Raw genomic sequence first — 22329 nt, forward strand, 5'->3', positions numbered from 1 at the left:
TCGCAGGGACGATTCGATCCGGGTCGAAATCCTCACCGGTGTACAATTCTCGAAGAATATTTGGTCTACAGGAAGACAGGTAACTGAGAAACGTTTCTATACTTCTAGAAGTTGATCATTAATCACTTCTCCAACAGCCTCAGGCTTGAGAAAATGGGCAAAGCAAAAGAAGACTCATCACCATCAAACGTCTGGTTTCGTTTATCCCTTTTGGATCTGGAGGCTTCTAGCGCTGAGGAAACACAGGTGGAATCGAGCGTCTCATGTCTACACATCGCAGTCGAATGTTGAACATTAACATCCAAGTTGAAGTGTGACAGCCATCATAGCCAATACTGGCTTCGGCCATCTCTCTCCGCCATCTAGCCATCGAATGTTCCGCTATCGAGCCTTGGAAAGATGTCGATATCGATGATCATCAGATCGGAACGCGAGGAGCTCCCCGAGCCCGGTGTGTGTGTTGTGCCCAAGTAGAGCTATGGTTCTCTCATGAACCGGCAATCCTGGCACCATTTAGCGTAACCCTCCACCCTTTCGTATCGCTAGTGTGAGAGACGAGTGGATATGAAAAAAAAATGAACGCTTCAAGGTGTCAACCAGCGGCATGGTGTGAGAGTGGGAGTAATCCTGTTAAGTTCCACGATCCACCATCAACTCTTTGCCACGCTCTAAAAATCAAACAATAACTGCAAAACCCATTGATGGAAAGACTACTCGGAACTTTTGAAGTTCCACTTAAGTTACGCCCCATAATATTAAATCACTTTTCCAGAAGGTGCAATTTCTACCTGTTCAAATTACGACGTAGAGAGCAACAAGAGTTTCATATGCCATATAGAGGCGATTCTATACTTATAGACCCATCGAATCAGGAGAGTCTTTTGGCAGCCTCGGAGCTCTATCGTGACTGTGAGAGCAGATATGAATCGCGGTGAACTCCTGGTTCCGTCGCGGGCGTGGTCTCATACCGTAGTCTTCCAGAATAGACCCAAGTCATTAACTAGTTCCACCAAACTGACAGACTAATGCACCCGAGGAACTCCCGCGGGGTGCACGTTCTGGACAATAAACGTTAAACTATGAGAAACAACCAAAAATTTGCAGAACCAGTACGTCGGAGCGGTTGTACATCGGCACTATGCAATCAGCGGAAGAAAATATAGAAGTTGTGGGACTCGTAGCTCCCGAAGAGGGAAGATACTACTACGAGAATAGGACTGATGTAGTAGACGATTCAATGTCGCCCCGAGGGAAACGGTGGCATGATAAAGGAAAGGGCAAGTCACGGCCGAATGTTACATTGTAGTAAAGTTAGGTGGCCGTATTGCCAATGATTGGGCCTTATAGAGGACGCCTCAGCTTCATGTCATGATTTGACAATTCTCAGTTTGCAGTCGAGAATTTCACTCAAAAACGTCATACAAACGTCATTTGCATGTCATTCCGCTGATTTATTATTCGTGTCTCTCCTACAGAGATATTGAATTGGGGCTCAAACGGGGGGTGGGGCTCCTGTGTGCCATAAATTGAACTAGTGTCTAAGTCGTGAGAGCGAAAAGGGTTCCGGCGATGGCTGTGGTATTCGGTTTTGGTGACTGGTGTGAGAGTAGCTACTAGGAGTCGCTGGCGGTGCTGCATTGATCGGATTGGTAGACTTCCTTTGTTTCGGCGTGGGATGCAATTCAGACTCTTCCGTTGACAGTGGAATTTGATTACTACATACGATTATCTGATAATTCTATAGCAATAATATCGGATCGTCGGTCCTGTAACATGACACTTCTATCGCTGTAAAACCCTTTGACCTTCAAGTTTGACTTTGACAGCAACATCCCTGTGGGATTCCCGAGAATCTTTTCCAATAATAAACATGTCACGGATATAAAACAGGCTTATCAAGTAACGGAGATAGAAGGTTGATAACAGCCTGGGGAAAGATGTGAGAGAATGGCTTCGGCTTGGGTGCAAGGGCAAATACCTGTTGGTCATGAAGGGGTAAAGTACCTTGAGTAACATTCATCTACTGGGAGATCTAATGCCTCTGGTCTCGGGTAGGTCTAAGCGGTTTGTCGATAGGATCGGTGAGAGTGTCATCCAGGAGTAGCTTACTTCCTAACGAGAAAAGTTGTCAATCTATATCATACGCGAAGGCCGGGAACGGTAACTCAAGCACTACCCGACATTCACAAGGGATGTTCTTGTAGGTAAAGTTAGAACGAGTCCCTCCGGCGACGAGAGAAGGGAGCGTGGGTGGAATCACACTCTTAAAACATTGACAATGTCGTGAAATTCTGATGTATGCCGTTGAAAAGTTGATTACCGTTTACTTATGCCGGCATTTCTTGCCCAGATACTGTACCAGTACATAGCTCTTTTCACACCGGACATTTGATGAGCTTCTTTCTCGCGCTTTTCGTTCTGGTGTTCGCTTGGTGTTTGCTGGACTATGATTACCTGAGGTAAGGCTCATCTTTGGATTACTCATCTTGATCAATGTTTCAATCAAATGTGCGAGGAGAACTCACTCCAGCGCCACATAATTCTCATACTAAGTTGCTATTCATGTGTGGAGGGAGACTAGACTGTATTTGTACTATGGTGACGCATATTGGCTTGCCAACTGACATGCATTTCATAGGGCAAGACTGAGTGAAAACGTTAGCTTGACTCGGAACTTCGTACTAGAGTTACACCACATTAACAGCGCAACACTGCCAGCTGTTTACGTACCTCGCAAGTCATTTCTTCTCTTCTCACTCCTATGCATGTGTTTACGACCCTCATGAGTTTCGGTTTCATTTTCAGAAAGCTGTTGAAATCGGATGCACTGTGTAGGGCATGTACACGAGAAATGGATTCTATTCTATTTTATTTTTGATTTCATTATTTTATCCCGAAAAGGAATGTCACCTGTGACCGTTATATCGCGACCCCTAAACTGAAGTTGACTCGAGATCGCGAATTTCAAGTTGAGCGGGCGTCCACAAACTTGGCGTAGTGCCAAGTTAAACTCATGTCCAACACGGAGTCCCGTCAATTCGAGCTGAACTCACTGATAGAATCATTGGCCGTGTACCTCCGTGTAGTACATAGTCAAACCGAAGTCGTTCCTAAATCGATCATGATCAAGAACAAAGCTCAATATTTGGCTGGTCCCTCTATTTCAAACAAGATGCTTGATCATTTTTTTATGTTTTGGGTTTTCAATTTAACTTTGATATGGCGACTCTACTTCCTCCTCCGAAACGTCAAAAAGTGTACCATGGTGTACCAGAACCTCCAAAGGAAGAGCCCGCACATGTGCCGAACATTGTCGTCCAATTCGTGTCTGAGGATGACGGGAGGTCGTTGGCTCCTGCAGTTAATATTCCTGCGAATGTGACGAGAGAAGCGTTAGAGCTTCTCGTGAATAAGATCTCACCCGAGGTCAACTCGATACTCTCTTGTCGATTGATTTATTCTGATTATGATTTTCAGGATGAGGAACCAGTGCCTTTTTCTTTCCATGTGACATTGCCGGAAGACTCGAAAACCGGTCAAAACTCTTCCGCTCGGATAGTTGTTACCAAGTCAATAGAAGCGGACGTTTTAAATCATCCTTCTGGACACTTCACCCCCGAGGATATTATTGTTATCCATTGCTCTCCCCAAAGCGTCTTCCGTGTTCGTCCAGCAACGAGATGTTCATCCACACTCTCAGGTAATTTTGTCTGATATCCTGATGGTCTTGTGTCATTGACAAAGGTGTCTCAAAGGGCACTCGTCACCGATTCTCTGTGCGTCATTCTCTCCAACTGGGAAACTTCTGGCCACGGGATCTGGAGATACCAACGTGCGATTATGGGATCTCAATACCGAAACACCTTCACACACCTTGTCGGGTCACAATGGCTGGGTTCTTTGTGTTGAATGGGAGGCCTTGGAGAGAACGCTGGCAAGTGGAGGTCACGATGGTCATGTTCGATTATGGGACCCAAAGACTGGTAAACCTATCGGCGATGCTCTTCGGGGACATACCAAATGGATTACTTCACTTGCCTGGGAACCGATTCACATGTACGCTTTCCTTCACCGCTGTGGCGTAACGCCCTTTTTTATTCCAGCCACGGCAGCAACCCGTCAGGTCCCCGTTTAGCCTCTTCATCTAAAGATGGTACAGTTCGCGTCTGGTCCTTAGGGACTCGCAGAGTCGAATATACTCTTGGAGGACACACTGCCAGTGTCAACGTTGTGAAATGGGGAGGTTCGGGAGGTCCCTTCGGAGTTTTATACACTGCTAGCAGTGATCGCACCGTACGAATATGGGATGCTGAAAAAGTGAGAACTATCTCTCAAGTCCAATTATACCACCTTAAGCTGATTCACGGCAGGGACGGCCCCTACATACGTTAAAGGACCATGCTCACTGGGTTACAACCCTTGCCCTTAATACTGATTTCGTCCTTCGCACTGGTCCATTCGATCACACGAACAAAAAACCCATGTCTGACGAAGAAGGTCTGTGATATTTGCTCTTATCTCATATTCGTTCTAATATAGCTGGATTGTCACAGCTCAAAAAATCGCAAAACAACGTTATGATAATATCCTAAAAACTACCCCCGAAGTCCTCGTGTCAGGCTCAGATGATCACACCCTCTTCCTGTGGTCTCCTTTCCCTTCATCTTCACCATCAATATCATCTACCACGCCAAATACGAATCCAACAAAACCTGTTACCCGTCTCACGGGTCATCAACGTCAAGTTTGCCATGTAGCCTTCTCACCAGATGGACGATGGGCTGCAAGTGCATCGTGGGACAATAGTGTTCGCTTGTGGGAGGGTCGTACAGGCAAATTCATTGCGACATTACGTGGTCATGTTGGTGCTGTGTATCGATTGGCCTGGAGTGCGGATAGCAGAATGCTAATCAGCGCCAGCAAGGATAGCACACTCAAAGTAAGATTATGTGTGTTTCACGTTCTCTTTCCGAAGCTTACCGTCTGTCATCCCGTCAGATCTGGGACCTTAAGACTTACAAGATTAAGTTGGACCTTCCCGGCCATACGGACGAGGTCTACTGTGTGGATTTCGTCGCGGATAAGGTGGTAAGTGGGGGAAGGGACAAGGTCGTAAAAATGTACGTCTCCCTGTCTTATCGCCTTATTATGACCTCACTGCTTATGCTACACCCTCTCAGATGGAAAAATTAGACCACACATCTAATCTTTTTTTCTCATCTGACTTGCCGACTCAATGTCCAGAAGTTTACCATCACTGCGCCAGAAGCTCTCAAATATATTCAATTTGTAGTGTCTGGGCATACGAGTACGTACGAGCACACTATACTTTGCTCCGACATCCAATGGATTTCATGTGAATAAGGCCGACCTTCCTTGTGATCTCTACACGTTTTTACAAGACGTACTATCAGCTACCAATGGTTCGGGTTTCACCAATAGTTCGGACCATCAGCGGTGCTGTAATGCGTATTCTCACCCCGCTTAATGCATACATCGGCCACCGAACCGGACTACGCGTCGATTTGTTGGTGCTTCATGTTCCTCTTCGCATGGAAATAGAATCGATATGAATATCCTTCAAACAATTTTTAGGCTGGTTATAAATAAAATAACAGTTCTATTTATCTGTGGAGGAGCCTGGGATCGATATTCTGCTCGGAGATAGGAACTGTAACAATGAGAATCAAGGAATATCGATGAACCTGTAGCAAACGGATGGTTGCATCGGGGTAATAAAATAAGTGAGTAAACGGGACGCGCGACATGTGGATGCCGTCAGTGTTCTCATTGTCTGACTTACTTCGTGGCGGCGGGTGTGAACACCATTCAAATCAGAATCGCAAGCTCTTTCTTATCTCTTATCCCGGAAAAACTGGCTCTATTTCAGTCTTCAAGGTATATGAACTTGAATATCCACAGTGAAGTACAAACGAATGGAGAAATGAAAAAAAAGGCGTATCCAGGGCGTATCCAAACAGGCGGTGATATCCGAACCACTGGTCAGTGATAAGTAGTATCGGACAAAACATAATAGGGAAAGTTGAATTCAAGTTACAGACCGAAGGATCCCATAGATGCATAAAAAATCCCACACCAACTAACTCGAGACGTCAACCAATGCGTAGGACGTCAATGGCTAAAGACGGGATACCGAGAAGGAGAGTCGCTAGTTGCGCATACCTGGGACCAAGGAGAGCCTCCTCAACCTTCCCATCGCTCCAGTTTGATTTGATTTCGTTTCACTTTCATTTCTGATACCCACACCGCCACTCCCACTCGTCCTATTATTTCCATTACCACCACTTCCGTTTCCGAGCCCGCTTGACACACTCGTAGCCCTTGTAGTGACGTTTGCTGTATGCAGTGCAACGGCTGGTAACGAGAACCTCTTCGATCTTCTCGCGGTATCCTCTTTTCTCCTTGTCGGAGATGGAACTGGTGTTTGAGATTGAAGATTCATAACTGGCGTCGATGTTAAATCAATGCTATCATTTTGACCGTTTGCTCTCCCTCCCCCACCCTCTGAAGCCGCTGATTCCGAATTCTCCTCGATCGTAGAGTCGATCAATAAATTCGGAGGGACATGCTGTGGTACATGATGACGACCAGGCTGGACATTCTGGAAGTCTTCCAAGATTTGATGATAGCTCTTTGGTCGTGAAAGTGATTTAAGTCGAATCCGTCCACGTCTACCCTCCTCGATTTCACGCCCCTCCGTAATCTGTGCACTAATATCAGGATCTGGTATGGTACTCGTTGCAATTGGCGTATTATCGTTGTTACCAGTGAGGTTCATATCCAACATCAAAGCCTGGGGTCGCGAAGAAGAGGTGGGTAGGGAAGGCATAGATAGCCATGAAGGTAGCAGGGAAAGGGATGAAATAGTATCATTAGAAGAAGGTTGGCTCAGCATGCTCGTGCTCGACGAAAGGAAGGAAGCAGAAAGGAAGGAAGAAGAGTTAGCGCTGGTTGCGGATCCAGGTAGAGGATCGACTAGGGGAAACACGGTCTCGTAACATGCTTCACAAGATCGTGCAGGTTTCGATGATATTTCTTTAGCAGTACGATCCGCAATAAAGAATGTCTAGCACAATAAACTTCAGTAATTGCGAATGATATGAATATCAAGAGTCGTTCATACCCTCCCTGAGCAAGCAGCACAGACACATCTTCCACACAGTCGGCAGTGATGTCTTCTTCTTCTCCAATTGAAAGATATTCCACAGCGCATACACGATTCCGTCCTTTCATCCGGTATCCAGATCGCGGGTACCCAATGATCTACCTTCTTCCGCCGTTCACTTCGTTTGATTCCTTCATCCTGGCCATTCGCTTTCTCATTTGCCTGGCTACTTAACTGAGTGATCTCATTCACACTTTGCCCGGCTCGTATCGTAGCAATACGGTCGTCTGAAGGGTGAAAGGGTAGAGCTTGCAGAGAGCGGCGTACGTGATTTGTCGACGAAGATGAAGTGAGAGTTGAATTGGGGTGGGTCATGTTCAATGAAGCGAGGCGCTGAACCTTTGCCTGTCTAATTTCAGACACCCAACTCTCTCGTTCATTTTCAGAGCCTGTCGGGATATAAATAATCTAGAAGCCTTATACAGGCGAAGACACTTACTCGCATAGAGTATGAAGCTGCCTTCAGGACTAAGAACTTCGAATCTCCGTTCATCACCTGGTTCTCGAGAGGATACCAGAGTGGCCTCGATATCAACAAGGGATACTTGGCCTTTGAAAATCCACCTCTCCTCACCCGTACTCGCAAACCTTCTGGGTACCGGTGGCGGCGGATGTAATGATTTCCTCGCAGGAGGTGGGACCCTATTTGATTGCTCCTCATAAGACGTCAGAGACGCTTCATTGTTATCGAAGGGGTCTGATGATCGGGCCTCCCTTTCACCCCTACTCTCCCGTGGTGCCTGCGTAGGTTTGACGGGAGAGCTTGGAACAGAACCATTGGCAGGGCTAGTACTCCAACCAAGATTCCATGTACCCTCGGTTTCTTCATTTGCGAGCCAAATGAAATAATCGGAGAATAAAAGGAACTCGCGTTCTCGTGGAGCGGATTTACTTTCTATTTGTAGAAGTGGACCTCGTTTGAGAAGCGCGCGGCCGGGTTCAATAAGTTGAAATGGGAGCCCCGTTGTCGACCGTTGCAGGGTTAGGAGAGAGAGAATTTGGGCATGAGTATGAAGAGAGGAATCTAGAGTTGAAGTGACTACGCTTGATTAGGAAACTTCACATTTTAGGAGGTGTAGAGCTTACTTTTGGTGACCAAAGCGAGAGCAGATTCCAATCTCTTGTATTCCGAGTCTTCTTCTTCTGTGTACTTAATTAGATCTTTCAAAAGGAGCAAGTAGCGAGGGCATCGCTGAACGATTGTCAGTAGCCAGTCCCGTAGTTTTAGCTTTCCGCAGCGGGGATCGAGCTCCTGTGTTGAAATAAAGGTTGCAAACGCATGACTATAGGACACGTTGGGACAATTCGGTGATGGAGGTGTTATCAGATCGGACAAAGTAGAGATCATGGAGGGGAAGGCCGTGATGAAGGGGTTATACAGAGACAGATACGGAAAATGTGAGAGTAAAACAGAGGCAAGTGGAGAGTTTGTAGCAGAATGCTGTCCAAAATGTTCTGCAAGCGCAGAAAAGAACGACTGGTGGAGATTCCAGATGTCAACAAAATTAGAAAATAGGCTGGTAAGGGACGAGCGATCTAACAAAGGCGTTGAGGTTTCCAGGGAGGTAATAACAGGTGTCAGAAAATGCTGCAGCGCTATGAGAAGGTCGTAGTCATCACCAGAAAAATCAAGCCTACTGAATAAATTAAGTCCAATCCGTTGACGTAGCTCTTTTCAGTGGCATAAAATTCGTCAATTACTTGTTTTCGCTTCAGCACTTTCGCATCATTTGCGGGTCTGATGTTGGTGCTACATTTGGCTGAGTGTCGCTTCGGAGATTCGATAAAGAGTGGTCGGCTTCTTCCCGCGTTCACGGGAACGTGTTTGGTAAGACGAACATTGGGATTGCTCGGTGAAATCGATACCGCGGGTCGAAATTCTTCGGCTCCGGCGAACGACTGAAAGGAAGACACGCTCACGACTGAGTTCCTGTAGAGTGCAGATGGGTAGCTCGGCATAGATATTCTTCGAAAAGGTCGAATCAACGACGGAGGCTGCAGTTGTACTGCTGCCTGTGATGGGGATTCCGAAGCCGGGAAGCTCACAGTTGAAGAGTGTGCTGGGAACACTACATGCTAATGAGCTAGACTTTCAACAGTCACTGAGGCGTACGAACCTGGGTCCGCACTGGCAGACGCAGCCATGTGGTGCGGGACATTCACTGCGTTCAAATCGATGACGTTGAATGTTCTGGCTCCGTCTTCGGCCTCAGGGCTATTTGAGTCAGATTTCCCTTGGGGATATCAGACACCTTTCAATACGCACTTCTCTGGATAATTGGGCTGGTCGAGGCAGGGTGAAGGTCGCACGCGCAGGCGCTTGAGCTGTCCGCAATAGGCAATCTTGCGTCGAATCATGAGGTCACTAGTTTGGCTGGAACCCCAAGGAAAAACACTTAAAAAACATATATTAATGCGTCGAAATGACAAAACCCTTTGAAAGCGCCATAATCTCAACCAAATTTGAAATGGCAGCTTGAACGAGAAGAAACTTGATAGGATATTCACTTTTTTGTGAACATGGAGTATCAAAGCTAATCAAGTCGAAAGAGAGGTTCCGGAAAAAACAAGTGTACTCCTGAGGGTATATCTCGGACCTCCCGGTCGGGTCATTTGCGCAGTCGATAAACTCAGGTAAACCCAGACATCCTTTGCACCCGAAACACGAGCATTTTTTCTTTCGGCTTCAGTCGTCATCCAATTTTCTCAAGAAACAGCACCAGATCTATCTTTCATGCAGAGGCATGCATACACATTGGGTCTATTCAAAAACAACATCCAGCGGGGAAGTCGCAATTGGTTCAGCCCGAGAGTCTCATCTCACCAGGTAGTCAATGCGACTCAGGCGGCAACATTCTACTGTTGGTTCGGCGCGGATACCTATGGGTGTAAATACCTGTATTTACTAGTATAGTATTACACCCTGGCAGCACTAGTGATATTTCTTGACGCCTCTGAGATCATTTTACAGCGGGGTTTTTCGAGCCTCGACTTCTTCAGAGACTCCCGCCTCCGAATTCCCGCCTCCTAATTCCTCTGATTCAGGACCGGCAACATTCGATTCCAAACTTATCATCTCAACCACAGTGACATAAGATAGGGGAGTTTATCGAGCTTCTTGAAATTGTTCAACTCAAGTCAGGTGTTTTGTCATCTGTGAATACGTGAAATAGTCTCATGACATCGACCATCGCCAACGCACCGATACAACACCAGAAGTCATTGCCTGAAGCAACGTACCTCCTTCCCACAACTGAGTCGGAGCGCGTCAGGTGGGTGGTGAGACATATAGCTCAGCAGCCTGTGCTGAAAATCCTCCACTGCGCCGGTAGGTTTGATACCCAGCATCAGAGCATAACGCGTGCTTTCGGTGACAAACTTGTCCTATCTCCAGTGATCCTCACAAAAGGCGACAAAGTGCTCGACTCCGGGGCAGGATCCTGTATGTGTGACAACCATTCAAACCGACCTATCTTTTTGACCAATTCGCGATGCAGGCAGCTGGCTTCTTCATTTTGCGACGACCTTGACGCTAGACATCGAACTTTACGCTTCGGATATCGAGACTCGATTCTTTCCCATCAATCCTCCAAAGAACGTCAAACTATGGGAGGCATCCTCAGTGGACCTTCCTAAAGATTGGTCTAATGCATTCCAATTGGTCCATCAACGACTTCTCATTAGTGCGTTCACATCAAATGATTGGCCTTTAGCAATAAGCGAGCTCTTTCGCGTCACAAAGCCTGGCGGCTGGGTAGAACTCTGTGAAGCAGGTGCAGAAATTGATTGTCCCTCGCATCCAAACCACAGGGCGCTCACAGCTGCGCGAATCGCATACGAAGCAAGTGACCACGTTATTCAAGCCGCCATGTTGTTGCCTCAATGGTTGAAAGACGCTGGTTTCGTTAAAATCCAATCCGTGGAGGGAAAGTACCCCATAGGAAAGTGGGCCGGATCTGACGGAGAACATGCTCGTCATGGACTAATTGGATTTTTGAGGGCCCTCAAGGCGCCTATTTTGACCAAAGGAGGTTTAGGATTCGCGGAGTCCGAAGAAGAATATGATGCCATTATTGATGATTTTGAACGAATTTGTGACAATACGCCGAATACGATTGGGAGGAATTACACTATATACGCCCATAAACCTGTGCAAATTGTATGTTTCAATTCTCATCGACATTCTTGATAGTTTTCAGCACTGACCTCAAACTTCACCAGGTATTGTGAGGCACTGTAATTGTATACGAAACCTTTTGAACTTTGACCAAGAGTAGAAAGGACCAAGTATGATTCGATGCTTCATACTAAGTTCAATTGAAGCGCCGTCAGCGACTTCAGACGAAACTGCTGTGTAGCTGTCAATCCTTTCGGAGCGCCGAAGAGAAGAGTCGGAGGACAGGTACTTTTCGTGGAAGAGCCCACGCTCCATTCCGAGTTGATGCCATCATTCTTCATGTTCATACTCCGACCAACATCACATTTTAAGCACCTCCCCGCAGCACCACAGCCGGCCAAAGAAGATGTGATTAAATAGTCAAGAGAAGCATCCTCTTAGTTCGAATCGTTATTTTCCATCAGTCTTCTACTCCGACTTATCCACTTATGTTGCGGGCGCAGTCTTATCTCACGGAACCCAGCTTGACCAAATGGTAAGCTCATGTGTCTAGTCAGGTAATTCTAAAATATCCTCTGTGTGAGTCGTCAACTGACGGACCGTAACATAATATATAAGCCAGTCAAAGGACGGCGTTATGGTTGCAATGTTTACCGGATCTCTCATCTCTTTCGCTCTAATATCTTCAACACTGGCGGCTCCTCAAGCTCGAGGGCCGACCGTTAAACTCGACTGTAACTTGTTACCTAAACTTCGTCTGCGAGTCGAGGCTTACCATGTTCCCAATAGATGGTACATTCCACGGTCTGGAGGATTCATCGACAGGAATTGTCTATTATCGCGGTGTACGATTTGCTGACCCTCCCATTGGAAATCTTCGGTGGAGAGCCCCAGTATCACCTCCGTCATTTCATTTAGGTGACGTCGACGCTACCGAGGTTAATATATCTCTAAATTTCGTGTTCTATATACTGACTCCACGTTTAGTTTGCTGATGCTTGCATTGATGCTGGCCAGACTGCTGTCAATCCAGGTACATCGGAGGACTGTCTCTTCGGTAACGTTCGTGTATCACGATCCTCAAATGATATCCTATTGACGGGTTTCCGTACCTAGGTATACGTTCCAATCAATACGACCACCAGCGACGCACTTCCAGTCATGGTCTGGTTTCATGGTGAGATCCTTGCTTGCCATCGGTGTTCTCATATTTCTCACCTGGCCCTGAAATAGGTGGCGGGTTTCAATCTGGGAATAGCCGAGCACCACCCGAAATGATGATGCAATCGAGCGCAAATCCGATGATTTTCGTTTCATTCGCGTATCGACTTGGGCCACTTGGTTTCCTCGGTAGGTCTTGAACCCTAATCGATTATGAAAGTTATACCAAATGGTTATCTATAGGTGGGAATCAAATCCACGATAACGGGGATCTTAACGCTGGGTTCTTAGATCAAGTGATCAAGTTTACCTTATAGGCCTGAGATAGTATGCTTACAGATATCCTAGCGCGCGGCCCTTCGTTGGTTACAACGTTACATATCTCAATTTGGTGGAGACAAAGAGTAAGTTTGTACTGACATGTTTTGGCATACTGCTGACAGAAATACGTTAGGAAAGTGACTATATGGGGAGAATCTGCTGGAGCTGGCTCAACTATGTTTCACGTAAGATAATCAATCATCATCTTAAACTGAACGTTCACTTACGGATAAAACAGCTTATTGCCAATGGAGGCGATAATGAAAACTTGTTTCAAGCAGCAATGGGAGATAGTCCGTCATTGAGCTTTGTACCCGTCTTTGATGAGGACTATGATGTTACGCTGTTTGACGATTACGTGGGTTTTGCGTAAGTAAAGCTAGCTCTGCAGGCAAACATCGTACTAATGGAGTCTGTAAACAGAGGTTGTGGAAATCAAGGAAACGATGTAGTGGACTGTCTTCGTACAGCTGAAATCGATACTCTCGCCGTAGCCAGTAATCGTCTTTTGGCTTCGCGAACATCGACGCTTTTCCTCTTTGCTCCTATCGTAGATAGAAGTATTATCAACGAGCGTCCAGTCGAGGCATTCAAAGCTGGACATTTTGCTCATGTCCCAGTTTTGTTTGGGTCGGTTCCTTTTCCCCAACTCTTGAAATAACACAAAGTTGATCTGTGACTCTCAGGTCGAATACTAACGAAGGAGCATTCTGGTCTGCGGGTCTCCCAGACCCGTCTGCTAACACTTCGATGCCAAACGCTACAGAAGAGACTGTTTTCAACTTCATTCGTGGCCAATATACAACCTTGACTCAAGCTTCCCTCGATCCGGGTTTCGAATTGTATCCCTTGGATTCTTTCAATGGGTCGTTTAGTCTTCAGGGTCAACAGATGTATGGGGAAGCGAGATACATTTGTACAGCGTCATTGATTGCTGGAAGTGCATCACGCTTTAGCACCTCGTTCCAGTATCAGTGAGTTGAAAGCCTATGCTCATTGTACTACAACTCATGATATCCAGTTATGACAACCCTCACCTAGGATCTTTCCACGCAGATGATTTACAAGCATTCTTTAACCCCCCTTCTAACGCGGACGAAAACGATTTAGCTTTATTTGAGGCCATGAGGGAATACTTTACATCTTTCGTCACGACAGGAATCCCTTCAGCTAATAATGAAGTGGCATGGGAGGTGCGTTAGATTAACGTAGTATTTCAAGCAATATCTTGACTGTTTTTTTTTTTCATCTATGTTAGCCTGCTAGCTCGTCTGCTGGAAGTCCGCGGATGTTATTCCATCCTGGGAGTGTGGCCATGGAAGACATAAGTGACGAGCTGGATACCCGCTGCAACTTTTGGCATGAAATTTCTGGAGAACTACAAACCTGATAAGACGATATATGGCTGAATGTGTTTTGTTGTATCAAATATACCCATGGATTTTGTCTAATCTTTGCCAACCTTCTCGGCTTTTCCACGTACAGCTCAATTGAGGCCACGGACACTCAATACCACGCCTTTATGCACTAGTATGACCAAAAGATCAGTGTATCTTCCCCATTTTACCGTATGCGATGGCCGGTCACCGGTCACTTGTTCCTTATGGATGCATACTATCGAGTCCAGGCTATAGTATGCCGTTTATATATTCTTTTCAATCCCCTCCCAGATTGCCAAAGGGCGTGGGTGTGAATGAATCACTCACGACGGTGGACTAGCATCACGGATACCACATGGCTCGTATGGAATTCAGAATTTGGCCTCGATGTGAAACATGCGTCACTTAAGTTAGTAGATACTCGTAGGGAAGTGATGTGGACTCAGTTCCCTCTTCATCGCACTTTTTTCATATTAGTAGCCTCCTTCTCTACGCCCGACCAAGCCGCCCCGGAACAAAATGAAGTTTGGGTAATCATTTAGTACGAGCTACAAGGTGAGCAGGGGAGTTTGAAGTGTGAAACGTTAAAATCCGGGCCGAAGGAAATCAGTTGAAATTCCGCAGTCGAGATCAAGGGGGCGGCAGCCGAGCAGTTTCTATTACCGGGTATACCCGTGTCCCCCACTCAAAATTTCCTTTTTCAGAGGGACTTGGGATACCCTAAAATGGAATAGCGGCTTTGAGAATTCCCAGGCTTTGCAGGGACTATCTCAACGTATGCTTTGTGATGTACATCATGTAACGCAGAGTTGACCAGATAACTAGCATGCCTCGCATCGACAATGGGCTTTTTACATACCAATAAATCTGGCGAGACACAAAAAACCCATTGCCTCAGTAACCACTCTCATTCCAACGCCAGCTTCTCTTTCTATGTTCCGATTCACGTTCTATTACTATGATGCTTTGCTTACCATTTTGATTTGATTATCTTATTGCTCTTTATGGGTATTGTAGATCCTTAAAGTGTTTTTCCATTCGCTTAAAGCTTTATTTGACAGGGAAAAGACGCAGTGGGAATTAATTGGAGTTACTCCGAGCGTGAGTGTGGGAGAGACTTGCACACCGTAGTGATCATGACAGAGCTGTTTTAACCAGAGCCGAAGTCGAAATATTTGAGGCAATGACATGAGCATCCTTGTACTTTGGGGCATGTGAAAGTCGCCAACTAAGGACGACCACACTAAAAACGAGCGCGCGGAACTGAACACGAACAGAAATAGGATTGAAAGGAACTAACTATCTACTCGTCGCCCTACTGTATAAGCACTACAAAGATATGTAATAAGAAACCCCGAGCCACAGTTCCCAACTTCTGTAAATCTCTCTCAGGATACTCTTGGAGACTAGGCTGTAAGCCGCGGCCTTACAGCATGTACCTTTACTTTGACGGCAACAAATTTGGTTGCACCTTCTCCGACGTCTAGGACGACCAGTTGGGCCACGTTCAGTCAACTCCTTGTTGAATATCCGAAAATATAGGATGTGACCGCAGGAACGACACATGCCAGGGCATTGCCGCTGTACGGCGGTATTTCGTCATGGAGTCGGCGGAAGTTCTAATTACGATTACCCCTGTTGCAAATAACCCTCTTTCTGGGAAGTATAAAACACACCATGAACCTCTTCGGAGTTTCTCACCAGATTTTTGTATCTGCTTTTCACTGCCATGGGAGCCGTTGGACAACTCTCTAACCAACCCCTTTCGCGCGAGGCTCTCGAAAATGGCGTTCGTGACGTCATTAGCGACTTCCTCTTGAAAACCAACCAGACCCCCAAAGCCCCGGGGCAACCTGACGCCCCCGTCTTTGAGCGGGAATGTTGGGCCGAGGCTGACCGCCGCGGCTACGATATGCACTATCTTTCGAAGCATCTCCCGGTCGGGATCCTTATCTCCAATGCTACATTTTTCTATCATTCTTTTGAACTCAAGCTCTATGTGGCGTATTACAGCGGCATCCTGCTTTGCGTCGACGATAATTACGACACTCAATCCCGGGTCGATGGCATCGCCCGCTTCATGGAACGATACCAGAGGGGTGAACGTCATCCCACTGACATCCTCAACAATCTCGCGGACTTACTGGCCGAAACCGGCACTTATTTTGACCCTGTTGCCACAAATCTGATAATGTGTGCTACGTTCTCGTTCATGAATGCCATGGTCATCGAAAACATCACCGCTGGAATGAAGGTGAATTATACCGTTCTTCCTCATTTATATCGACTTATGCCAATGTTAAAGATTCCGTCACAAGCGAAACGGTACCCCGATTGTTTGCGTCAGTTCTCAGGAATCTCAAAGGCCTATGCTGCTTTTATTTTTCGGCCATCAGTCAGTGCCGCTCAATACATTCACGCCCTCCCAGAACTCGAGGATATCATCAACTACGTCAAGTAAGTTCTTGGTATTTACTTTTGTAGAGGTCTTCATTCACGGGGCTTCAGTGATATAGCATCATTCTATAAAGAAGAGCTCGCCGGAGAGGATGGGAACGCTGTTTCGCTATTAGCAAAATTAAATAACCGGTCGAAACTGGACCAGTTACGTGTACTTTCCGATGGCGTCGCTGAATCTCACCGCCGAACCTTAGAAATTCTCAAAGGTAGAGATGATGCCGAGCGAGACTACTTGCTTTTCTGGTCTGGTTATATACCTTTTCATCTTTCAACGACGAGATACCGCCTCATGGAGCTAGGCTTTAACTAGATCACATTGAACGCAGCATCGTTTACTTTTTTTTTATGGGTCCCATACGATCATTGATAATATCGTGTGTTATCTACAATCTTCCAAATTTTTTCGCACGGACTTCAATTGGCATAAAGACAAACGTGGTCTTTGGAATTTGACTACTTTGGGGCCTTCCAGAATCACTGGTTAGAACCTCGCCGTTTAAAGATAAAGTCCGTTTGCACTGCTTCGAAGATGGGTGATATTACTTCGTGCATCATGTTTCGGTGATTCTACTAAGATACCGACACCGGCAGTCAATGGAGGCTCATTACTGTGTGTGAAAACGGGTTGGCCGAACAAGCGATATCCCAATGGACATGGATATCATTTGGATAATATCCCGGCACGAGATGATCATAGAGATGACATATCGTGAAAAAACGAGGATATGATATCACGTTTGTATGTTGCCGATAGAGGTTTTGTAAGCGCCATGCCCATAAACGCCATTTTTAGAATGATGCCCGAAGGACAAAACGAACTGAGCAAAACGAAAGCGTCCTAAACCTTGCTCAAGTAATGATGGACGGCGATTTGGATGACTCAGTAATTTAATACCGGTATGAAGCAAGCACCGACTCTCGAGAAATACGGACAGATTATACAGAATCGCATAGCCACCTGAGATCCGATTGCCTGCGCGGCCACTCTCTAACGTTGTCTAGCTCCTGTAATCCCCATTGATCCTCACATATTCCTACACATCATTCTATTAGCACCATCAAAATTGAGCAGATGCAAATGATTACTCACATAGCTGAAATCGCAAGTCCAATATGTCGCTTCACCATCACCACCCAGTCCGAGGTCGACGACAATGTTTATATCCTCCATACTCAAGATCTGCTTCGCCCGGTCTTCATCGACATTTTCTGGTTCGCCGTTGACCAAAACGGGGAGCTCTGCGGTCCCATCGGAGGGTACGAAAGTTACTGAAACTTTCGAGGGGTTGATAACCGGTACCTCCTCTGAGTTTGGAGAGGAAGAGAGAGGAACGGAACCGGTGGCCGCAAGGATCCGACCCCAACTGATTGTTCACGATTTCAGATGCATAATCGTGATTGGGATTGAAAAGATATAGGAGCAGCCACAGGAGAAGACGCAGTGGGAATTAGTAGGAGTTGCTGGCGCGAGTACGGGAGAGGCTTACTTTGCATCTTCGCCGTACAAAGCTGTTTTAACCAGAGCCGAAGTTGAAATTTTTGACGCAATAGCATGAGCATCCTTGTAATTCGGAGCGCCCTGGACATATGATTGCGATTCGAAATATAGATCAGAGAAAGAAAACAACAATTAGCAAGTATGTACGCACCTGTACTTTGACGGCGACGAATTTCGTGGCACCTTCTCCGTCTCGGACAACCAGTTGAGCCAAGTCCACGGCGAAATCGGTCAACTCCTTTTTGAAGATCTCGTATGAATCACGATCCGTTTCTTCATCAATCTCATGAGCACGACCATCACGGATAGGAGCGGCAGCACCGTTGGCGAGTACGATGATAGTATCATTGGTTGACATGTCACCATCAACGCTAATAGAATTAAAACTTCTGTCCACGGCATATGTCAAAGCGCTCTGCAGGCTACGTGGTGAAACGGCGGCGTCCGTCAAGATGCAGCCAAGAAGCGTCGCATGAAGCTGACGTGGGGAGGATGGGATGGTCGAAAGCGGACCCATGTCAGGATGAATCATCCCAGCACCTTTGTCCATCCCAGCTAACCTGTACTCGACTCCTTTGATAGAGAACACTCGCGAGCGTAATTTCGGGAAAGTATCCGTTGTCATAAAAGCTTTGGCTGCTCGCTCCCAGGCAGCGAAGTCGGAACCAAGTGAGTCGGCTGCTCGCCGGATACCGGCGACGATTTTGGAGATGGGGAGATTCTGGCCTATGACACCTGTGGACATGACGAGGGCATCGTGCTCGGTATCTTCTTTTGCTGCTTGCGATGGAAGAAGGGCCGTGGTATGCTTGACCATGGCCCACGCATCTTCTAGTCCTTGTTTACCGGTGACTGCGTTGGCACAGCCGCTGTTGACTACGAAACCACGGGCCCTACCCCCGTTACGAGCCAGCACATTGTCTGAGACGATGACCGGAGCAGCTTTGAAGGCGTTCCGCGTGAAGCATGCAGCAGCGGAGGTGGGGTGTTGTGATGTTGACAGAACAACGCCTAAATCGAGTATTTCCTTATTTTTCTTGACACCAACGTGTATCCCAGTGAGCTTGTATCCAATTGGAAACGAGTTCTCGGGCAGAGGTTTGTGCAAATGAGCTTTCGAGGGAGTGGAAGATGCCCAGCGACGAAAGACGAGGGCCATGGGGATCAGAAGAGAAATTCAGAAAAGAAAGGGTTCTATTGGATAGCGCACTTTGTGCCATTTGGTGTAAACTAGTAATGTTTCCAACGTTCTACCCGTTCTGCAAGGCGCAGAACTCGCGCAGAATGTGGATTCCGTCTCCCGTCGCTCCGTTACTCCAGACAACAATACATCAGCTAGAGTGCAATCCTCTGACTGCGTCGACGGTGAAAGAATTCGGAATTCGGGGAAAAAAAAATAAAACATGTCACTCACGTGATCACGATCAAAGTCCGGCGTTTTATCTGATATCTCGGAAGGAATCTCTTGGGAATCTCGGATCTCGAAACGCACTGGATCTGAAAATGTACGATGTGACCGTAGGAGAGACAAATGGGCATCACGGAATGTCTAAATGGTTTCATTAGATTCGGCGGAAATTCGTAACCATTACCCGTTTTTACAAACCACCCACCTTCCGGGACTCAGTATAAAACACACGATGGACCTCTGCTTTCCTCACCAGATTTTTGTATCTGCTTTTCACTACCATGAGAGCCATTGAACAACTCTCTAACCAACCTCTTTCGCACAAGGCTCTCGAAGATGGCGTTCGCGACGTCATCAGCGACTTTCTCTTGAAAACCAACCAGACACCCAAAGCCCCGGAGCAACCTGACGCCCTCGTCTTTGAGCGGGAATGTTGGGCTGAGGCTGACCGCCGCGGCTACGACATGCACTATCTTTCGAAGCATCTCCCGGTCGGAATCCTCGTCTCCAATGCTGCATATTTCTACCAGTCCTTTGAACTCAGGCTCTACATAGCATATTATACCGGCCTCCTGCTTTGCGTCGATGACAATTTCGACATTCAATCCGATGGCATCGCCCGCTTTATGGAACGATACCAGAGGGGCGAATGTCATCCCACTGACGTCCTCAACAACCTTGCGGACTTACTGGCCGAGACCTCCACCTTCTTTGACCCTGTCGCCACAAATCTGATAATGTGTGCTACATTCTCATTCATGAACGCTATGGTCATCGAAAACATCACCGCTGGAACTAAGGTGAGTTATATTTCTCTTTCCTCACTTCTACTGACTTACGCCAATGTCAAAGATTCCCTCACAAGCGAAACGGTACCCCGATTATTTGCGTCGGTTTTCTGGAATATCCAAGGCCTATGCTACTTTCATTTTTCGGCCGTCAGTCAGTGCCGCTCAGTATATTCATGCCCTCCCAGAACTTGAGGATATCATCAACTACGTCAAGTAAGTCCCTGGTATTTACTTCTATAGAGATCTTTGTTCACGGGGCTTTAGTGATATAACGTCATTCTATAAAGAAGAGCTCGCTGGAGAGGACGAGAACACTGTTTCGCTATTAGCAAAATTAAACGACCGGTCGAAACTCGACCAGCTGCGTGCACTTTCCGACAGCGTCGCCGAATCTCACCGCCGGACCTTAGCAATTCTCAAAGGTAGAGACGATGCCGAGGGTGACTATTTGCTCTTCTGGTCTGGTTATATACCTTTCCATGTTTCGGCGAAGAGATACCGCCTCATGGAGCTAGGCATTCATTAGATCTCGTTGAACAGACCTGCGTTTACTTATTTTATGGGTCTCATACTTTTTGGTTTCTTCGTACGTTTGTTTATATCGTGTGCTATGATCTATACTCGCCTCTACAACTATCCAGTAATTAGCTACCCCGAAATCCTACTTCTTCCTTGTTCTCATAATCGAGCCATAGTTTGAATTCTATGGCCGCATTTCTCAAATTGCTTTTCCCCAGCGCTGTACCGAGAACACCGTAAAACGCCAAGGCGAACCATGCCCTAGAATATGATCGGCAGCAGTTGTTTCATTTCCTTAAGCGGTTGTCCGTGTTGGGCTTTTTCTCCCGCCGATTGAAGAAGTACACAAGTGTACAATTTCTTCTAATTTAACGCCAAAAAAATTTAACACACGAGCCGAAAGCCGTTGAATAATCTAGGCTGTCTTAGTGTCTTTCGAGGCGTCAATCTATCCAATGACGAAGGAAATTAATTGGAACATCAGAATTATTTCATGCTAATTCTTAAAGTATTGTTTCAGGCCTTCCCGAGTCGGAGCCTCACATGGTATCCGATATTGGCACTAGATAACACTCATGTAGCAGTGATGATCAGATGGATTGAGTGAGTTGAATGATTCGGTGCCACACCTGCCACTAATGATATTGAAATTCGAAACCCCTTCATATGCCCGTCTTCTGTCAGATATCACTCAATATTTCAAATTACAGGACGGATTTGATCATTCAGAGCCCGCAACTCTGGAATAATATGTTTCAACATAAATCATAAAATTTAAGGTTCAAGCCTCCTAAGGAGGCGGAACTTTGTTGATAATACTAGTTCAACCGTACACATGCCATCCGAAAGAAATCATGTAACCTGCGACGTCGGAAGTCAATATTCACAATCGAGATTCTCATACCCGGATGAGTGTATGATACTCACTATAACCCAAATTAATGATGCTTAATGCTCAGTTATTGATACAAAATGCATATAAAATCATCCCTAACCGAAGATTTGTGGACTTGACTCACTTGAATCTTACCAGCTGCCACAGGCTCCACAGCAGTGACCATTCCGTCCTCACGGACCCGTGTTTACATTATTCTCTCGCCGGTGTGAACGCTATTCGCCTAAATGATTTGTCAGTCTTACAAGAACTTAAAGGCCGGGTCGGAATTTAACGTTTTAACGTTTGACTTATGTATTGGATGTCCATCCGGAATCCGGAATCCTAGTACCAAATGCGTACCCCGACGCTGGATTTAAGATCCAAGGCATCCATTGTAAGCCGTCGAGTCGGTACAAACCATGAGTGAACTTCTAGTGAAGACTCGCACGTTAGCCTGTGAATGCCTTAGACTGTTTATATTCTCAAAGATTGAATTATTGATGGTTGGAGTCACAAAAATAGAGTATCAAAGACGGAGATCAAGCTTTCAACCTGGCTGAGTAACTCCGACAGAGTCACATCGCGGTGGCATCTCCAAGTCACCGGCATTGA

General features: G+C 46.3%; 8 protein-coding genes across 8 annotated transcripts; 6 read left to right on the forward strand and 2 right to left on the reverse strand.

The window, feature by feature from the left end:
* Positions 1-263: 263 nt before the first annotated feature.
* On the forward strand, positions 264-474 carry AGABI2DRAFT_119100 (hypothetical protein; the record flags this gene model as incomplete). Its single annotated transcript, XM_006462178.1, has 2 exons — positions 264-311; positions 367-474. The coding sequence occupies 2 exons, from the start codon at positions 264-266 to the stop codon at positions 472-474; spliced, it is 156 nt and encodes a 51-aa protein (XP_006462241.1).
* Positions 475-3219: 2745 nt separating this feature from the next.
* On the forward strand, positions 3220-5366 carry AGABI2DRAFT_223509 (hypothetical protein; the record flags this gene model as incomplete). Its single annotated transcript, XM_006462179.1, has 8 exons — positions 3220-3426; positions 3478-3700; positions 3756-4056; positions 4113-4317; positions 4371-4497; positions 4554-4939; positions 4999-5120; positions 5181-5366. 8 exons carry the CDS (start codon positions 3220-3222, stop codon positions 5191-5193), a joined length of 1584 nt encoding a protein of 527 aa, XP_006462242.1. The 3' UTR covers positions 5194-5366.
* Positions 5367-6169: 803 nt separating this feature from the next.
* Positions 6170-9544, reverse strand: AGABI2DRAFT_119102 (hypothetical protein; the record flags this gene model as incomplete). The annotated part of the gene is made up of 7 exons (XM_006462180.1): positions 6170-7087; positions 7145-7575; positions 7626-8225; positions 8273-8774; positions 8825-9255; positions 9304-9401; positions 9453-9544. 7 exons carry the CDS (start codon positions 9542-9544, stop codon positions 6170-6172), a joined length of 3072 nt encoding a protein of 1023 aa, XP_006462243.1.
* An 819-nt stretch (positions 9545-10363) lies between these two features.
* AGABI2DRAFT_119103 (hypothetical protein) lies at positions 10364-11416 on the forward strand (the record flags this gene model as incomplete). The annotated part of the gene is made up of 4 exons (XM_006462181.1): positions 10364-10458; positions 10519-10628; positions 10684-11345; positions 11408-11416. 4 exons carry the CDS (start codon positions 10364-10366, stop codon positions 11414-11416), a joined length of 876 nt encoding a protein of 291 aa, XP_006462244.1.
* A 306-nt stretch (positions 11417-11722) lies between these two features.
* Positions 11723-14238, forward strand: AGABI2DRAFT_179086 (hypothetical protein). Its single transcript, XM_006462182.1, has 14 exons — positions 11723-11845; positions 11923-12037; positions 12093-12241; positions 12291-12365; positions 12420-12480; positions 12537-12653; positions 12708-12760; positions 12813-12868; positions 12919-12970; positions 13024-13154; positions 13209-13415; positions 13472-13759; positions 13807-13978; positions 14044-14238. Exons 2-14 carry the CDS (start codon positions 11941-11943, stop codon positions 14173-14175), a joined length of 1590 nt encoding a protein of 529 aa, XP_006462245.1. The 5' UTR covers positions 11723-11845; positions 11923-11940; the 3' UTR covers positions 14176-14238.
* A 1655-nt stretch (positions 14239-15893) lies between these two features.
* AGABI2DRAFT_119105 (hypothetical protein) lies at positions 15894-16934 on the forward strand (the record flags this gene model as incomplete). The annotated part of the gene is made up of 3 exons (XM_006462183.1): positions 15894-16418; positions 16470-16621; positions 16673-16934. The coding sequence occupies 3 exons, from the start codon at positions 15894-15896 to the stop codon at positions 16932-16934; spliced, it is 939 nt and encodes a 312-aa protein (XP_006462246.1).
* Positions 16935-17479: 545 nt separating this feature from the next.
* Positions 17480-19288, reverse strand: AGABI2DRAFT_193487 (hypothetical protein). The gene is made up of 4 exons (XM_006462184.1): positions 18274-19288; positions 18112-18203; positions 17715-17988; positions 17480-17658 (listed from the first exon to the last, which is right to left on the reverse strand). Exons 1-4 carry the CDS (start codon positions 19279-19281, stop codon positions 17623-17625), a joined length of 1410 nt encoding a protein of 469 aa, XP_006462247.1. The 5' UTR covers positions 19282-19288; the 3' UTR covers positions 17480-17622.
* A 706-nt stretch (positions 19289-19994) lies between these two features.
* On the forward strand, positions 19995-20847 carry AGABI2DRAFT_206522 (hypothetical protein; the record flags this gene model as incomplete). The annotated part of the gene is made up of 3 exons (XM_006462185.1): positions 19995-20330; positions 20383-20534; positions 20586-20847. The coding sequence occupies 3 exons, from the start codon at positions 19995-19997 to the stop codon at positions 20845-20847; spliced, it is 750 nt and encodes a 249-aa protein (XP_006462248.1).
* Between the last annotated feature and the right edge of the window lie 1482 nt (positions 20848-22329).

Source organism: Agaricus bisporus (genome assembly GCF_000300575.1).
Source record: "Agaricus bisporus var. bisporus H97 unplaced genomic scaffold AGABI2scaffold_6, whole genome shotgun sequence".
NCBI classification, from domain to species: Eukaryota; Fungi; Basidiomycota; class Agaricomycetes; order Agaricales; family Agaricaceae; genus Agaricus; species Agaricus bisporus.

Coding starts and splice junctions, on each gene's coding strand:
- AGABI2DRAFT_179086 (XM_006462182.1), top strand. CDS start 11,941: ATGGTTGCAATGTTTACCGGATCTCTCATCTCTTTCGCTCTAATATCT. Junction 12,242..12,290: donor GTGACGTCGACGCTACCGAG/GTTAATATATCT, acceptor CTCCACGTTTAG/TTTGCTGATGCTTGCATTGA. Junction 13,416..13,471: donor CATGTCCCAGTTTTGTTTGG/GTCGGTTCCTTT, acceptor TGTGACTCTCAG/GTCGAATACTAACGAAGGAG.
- AGABI2DRAFT_193487 (XM_006462184.1), bottom strand. CDS start 19,281: ATGGCCCTCGTCTTTCGTCGCTGGGCATCTTCCACTCCCTCGAAAGCT. Junction 17,989..18,111: donor TTGTACGGCGAAGATGCAAA/GTAAGCCTCTCC, acceptor GTGAACAATCAG/TTGGGGTCGGATCCTTGCGG. Junction 17,659..17,714: donor GGACTTGCGATTTCAGCTAT/GTGAGTAATCAT, acceptor AATGATGTGTAG/GAATATGTGAGGATCAATGG.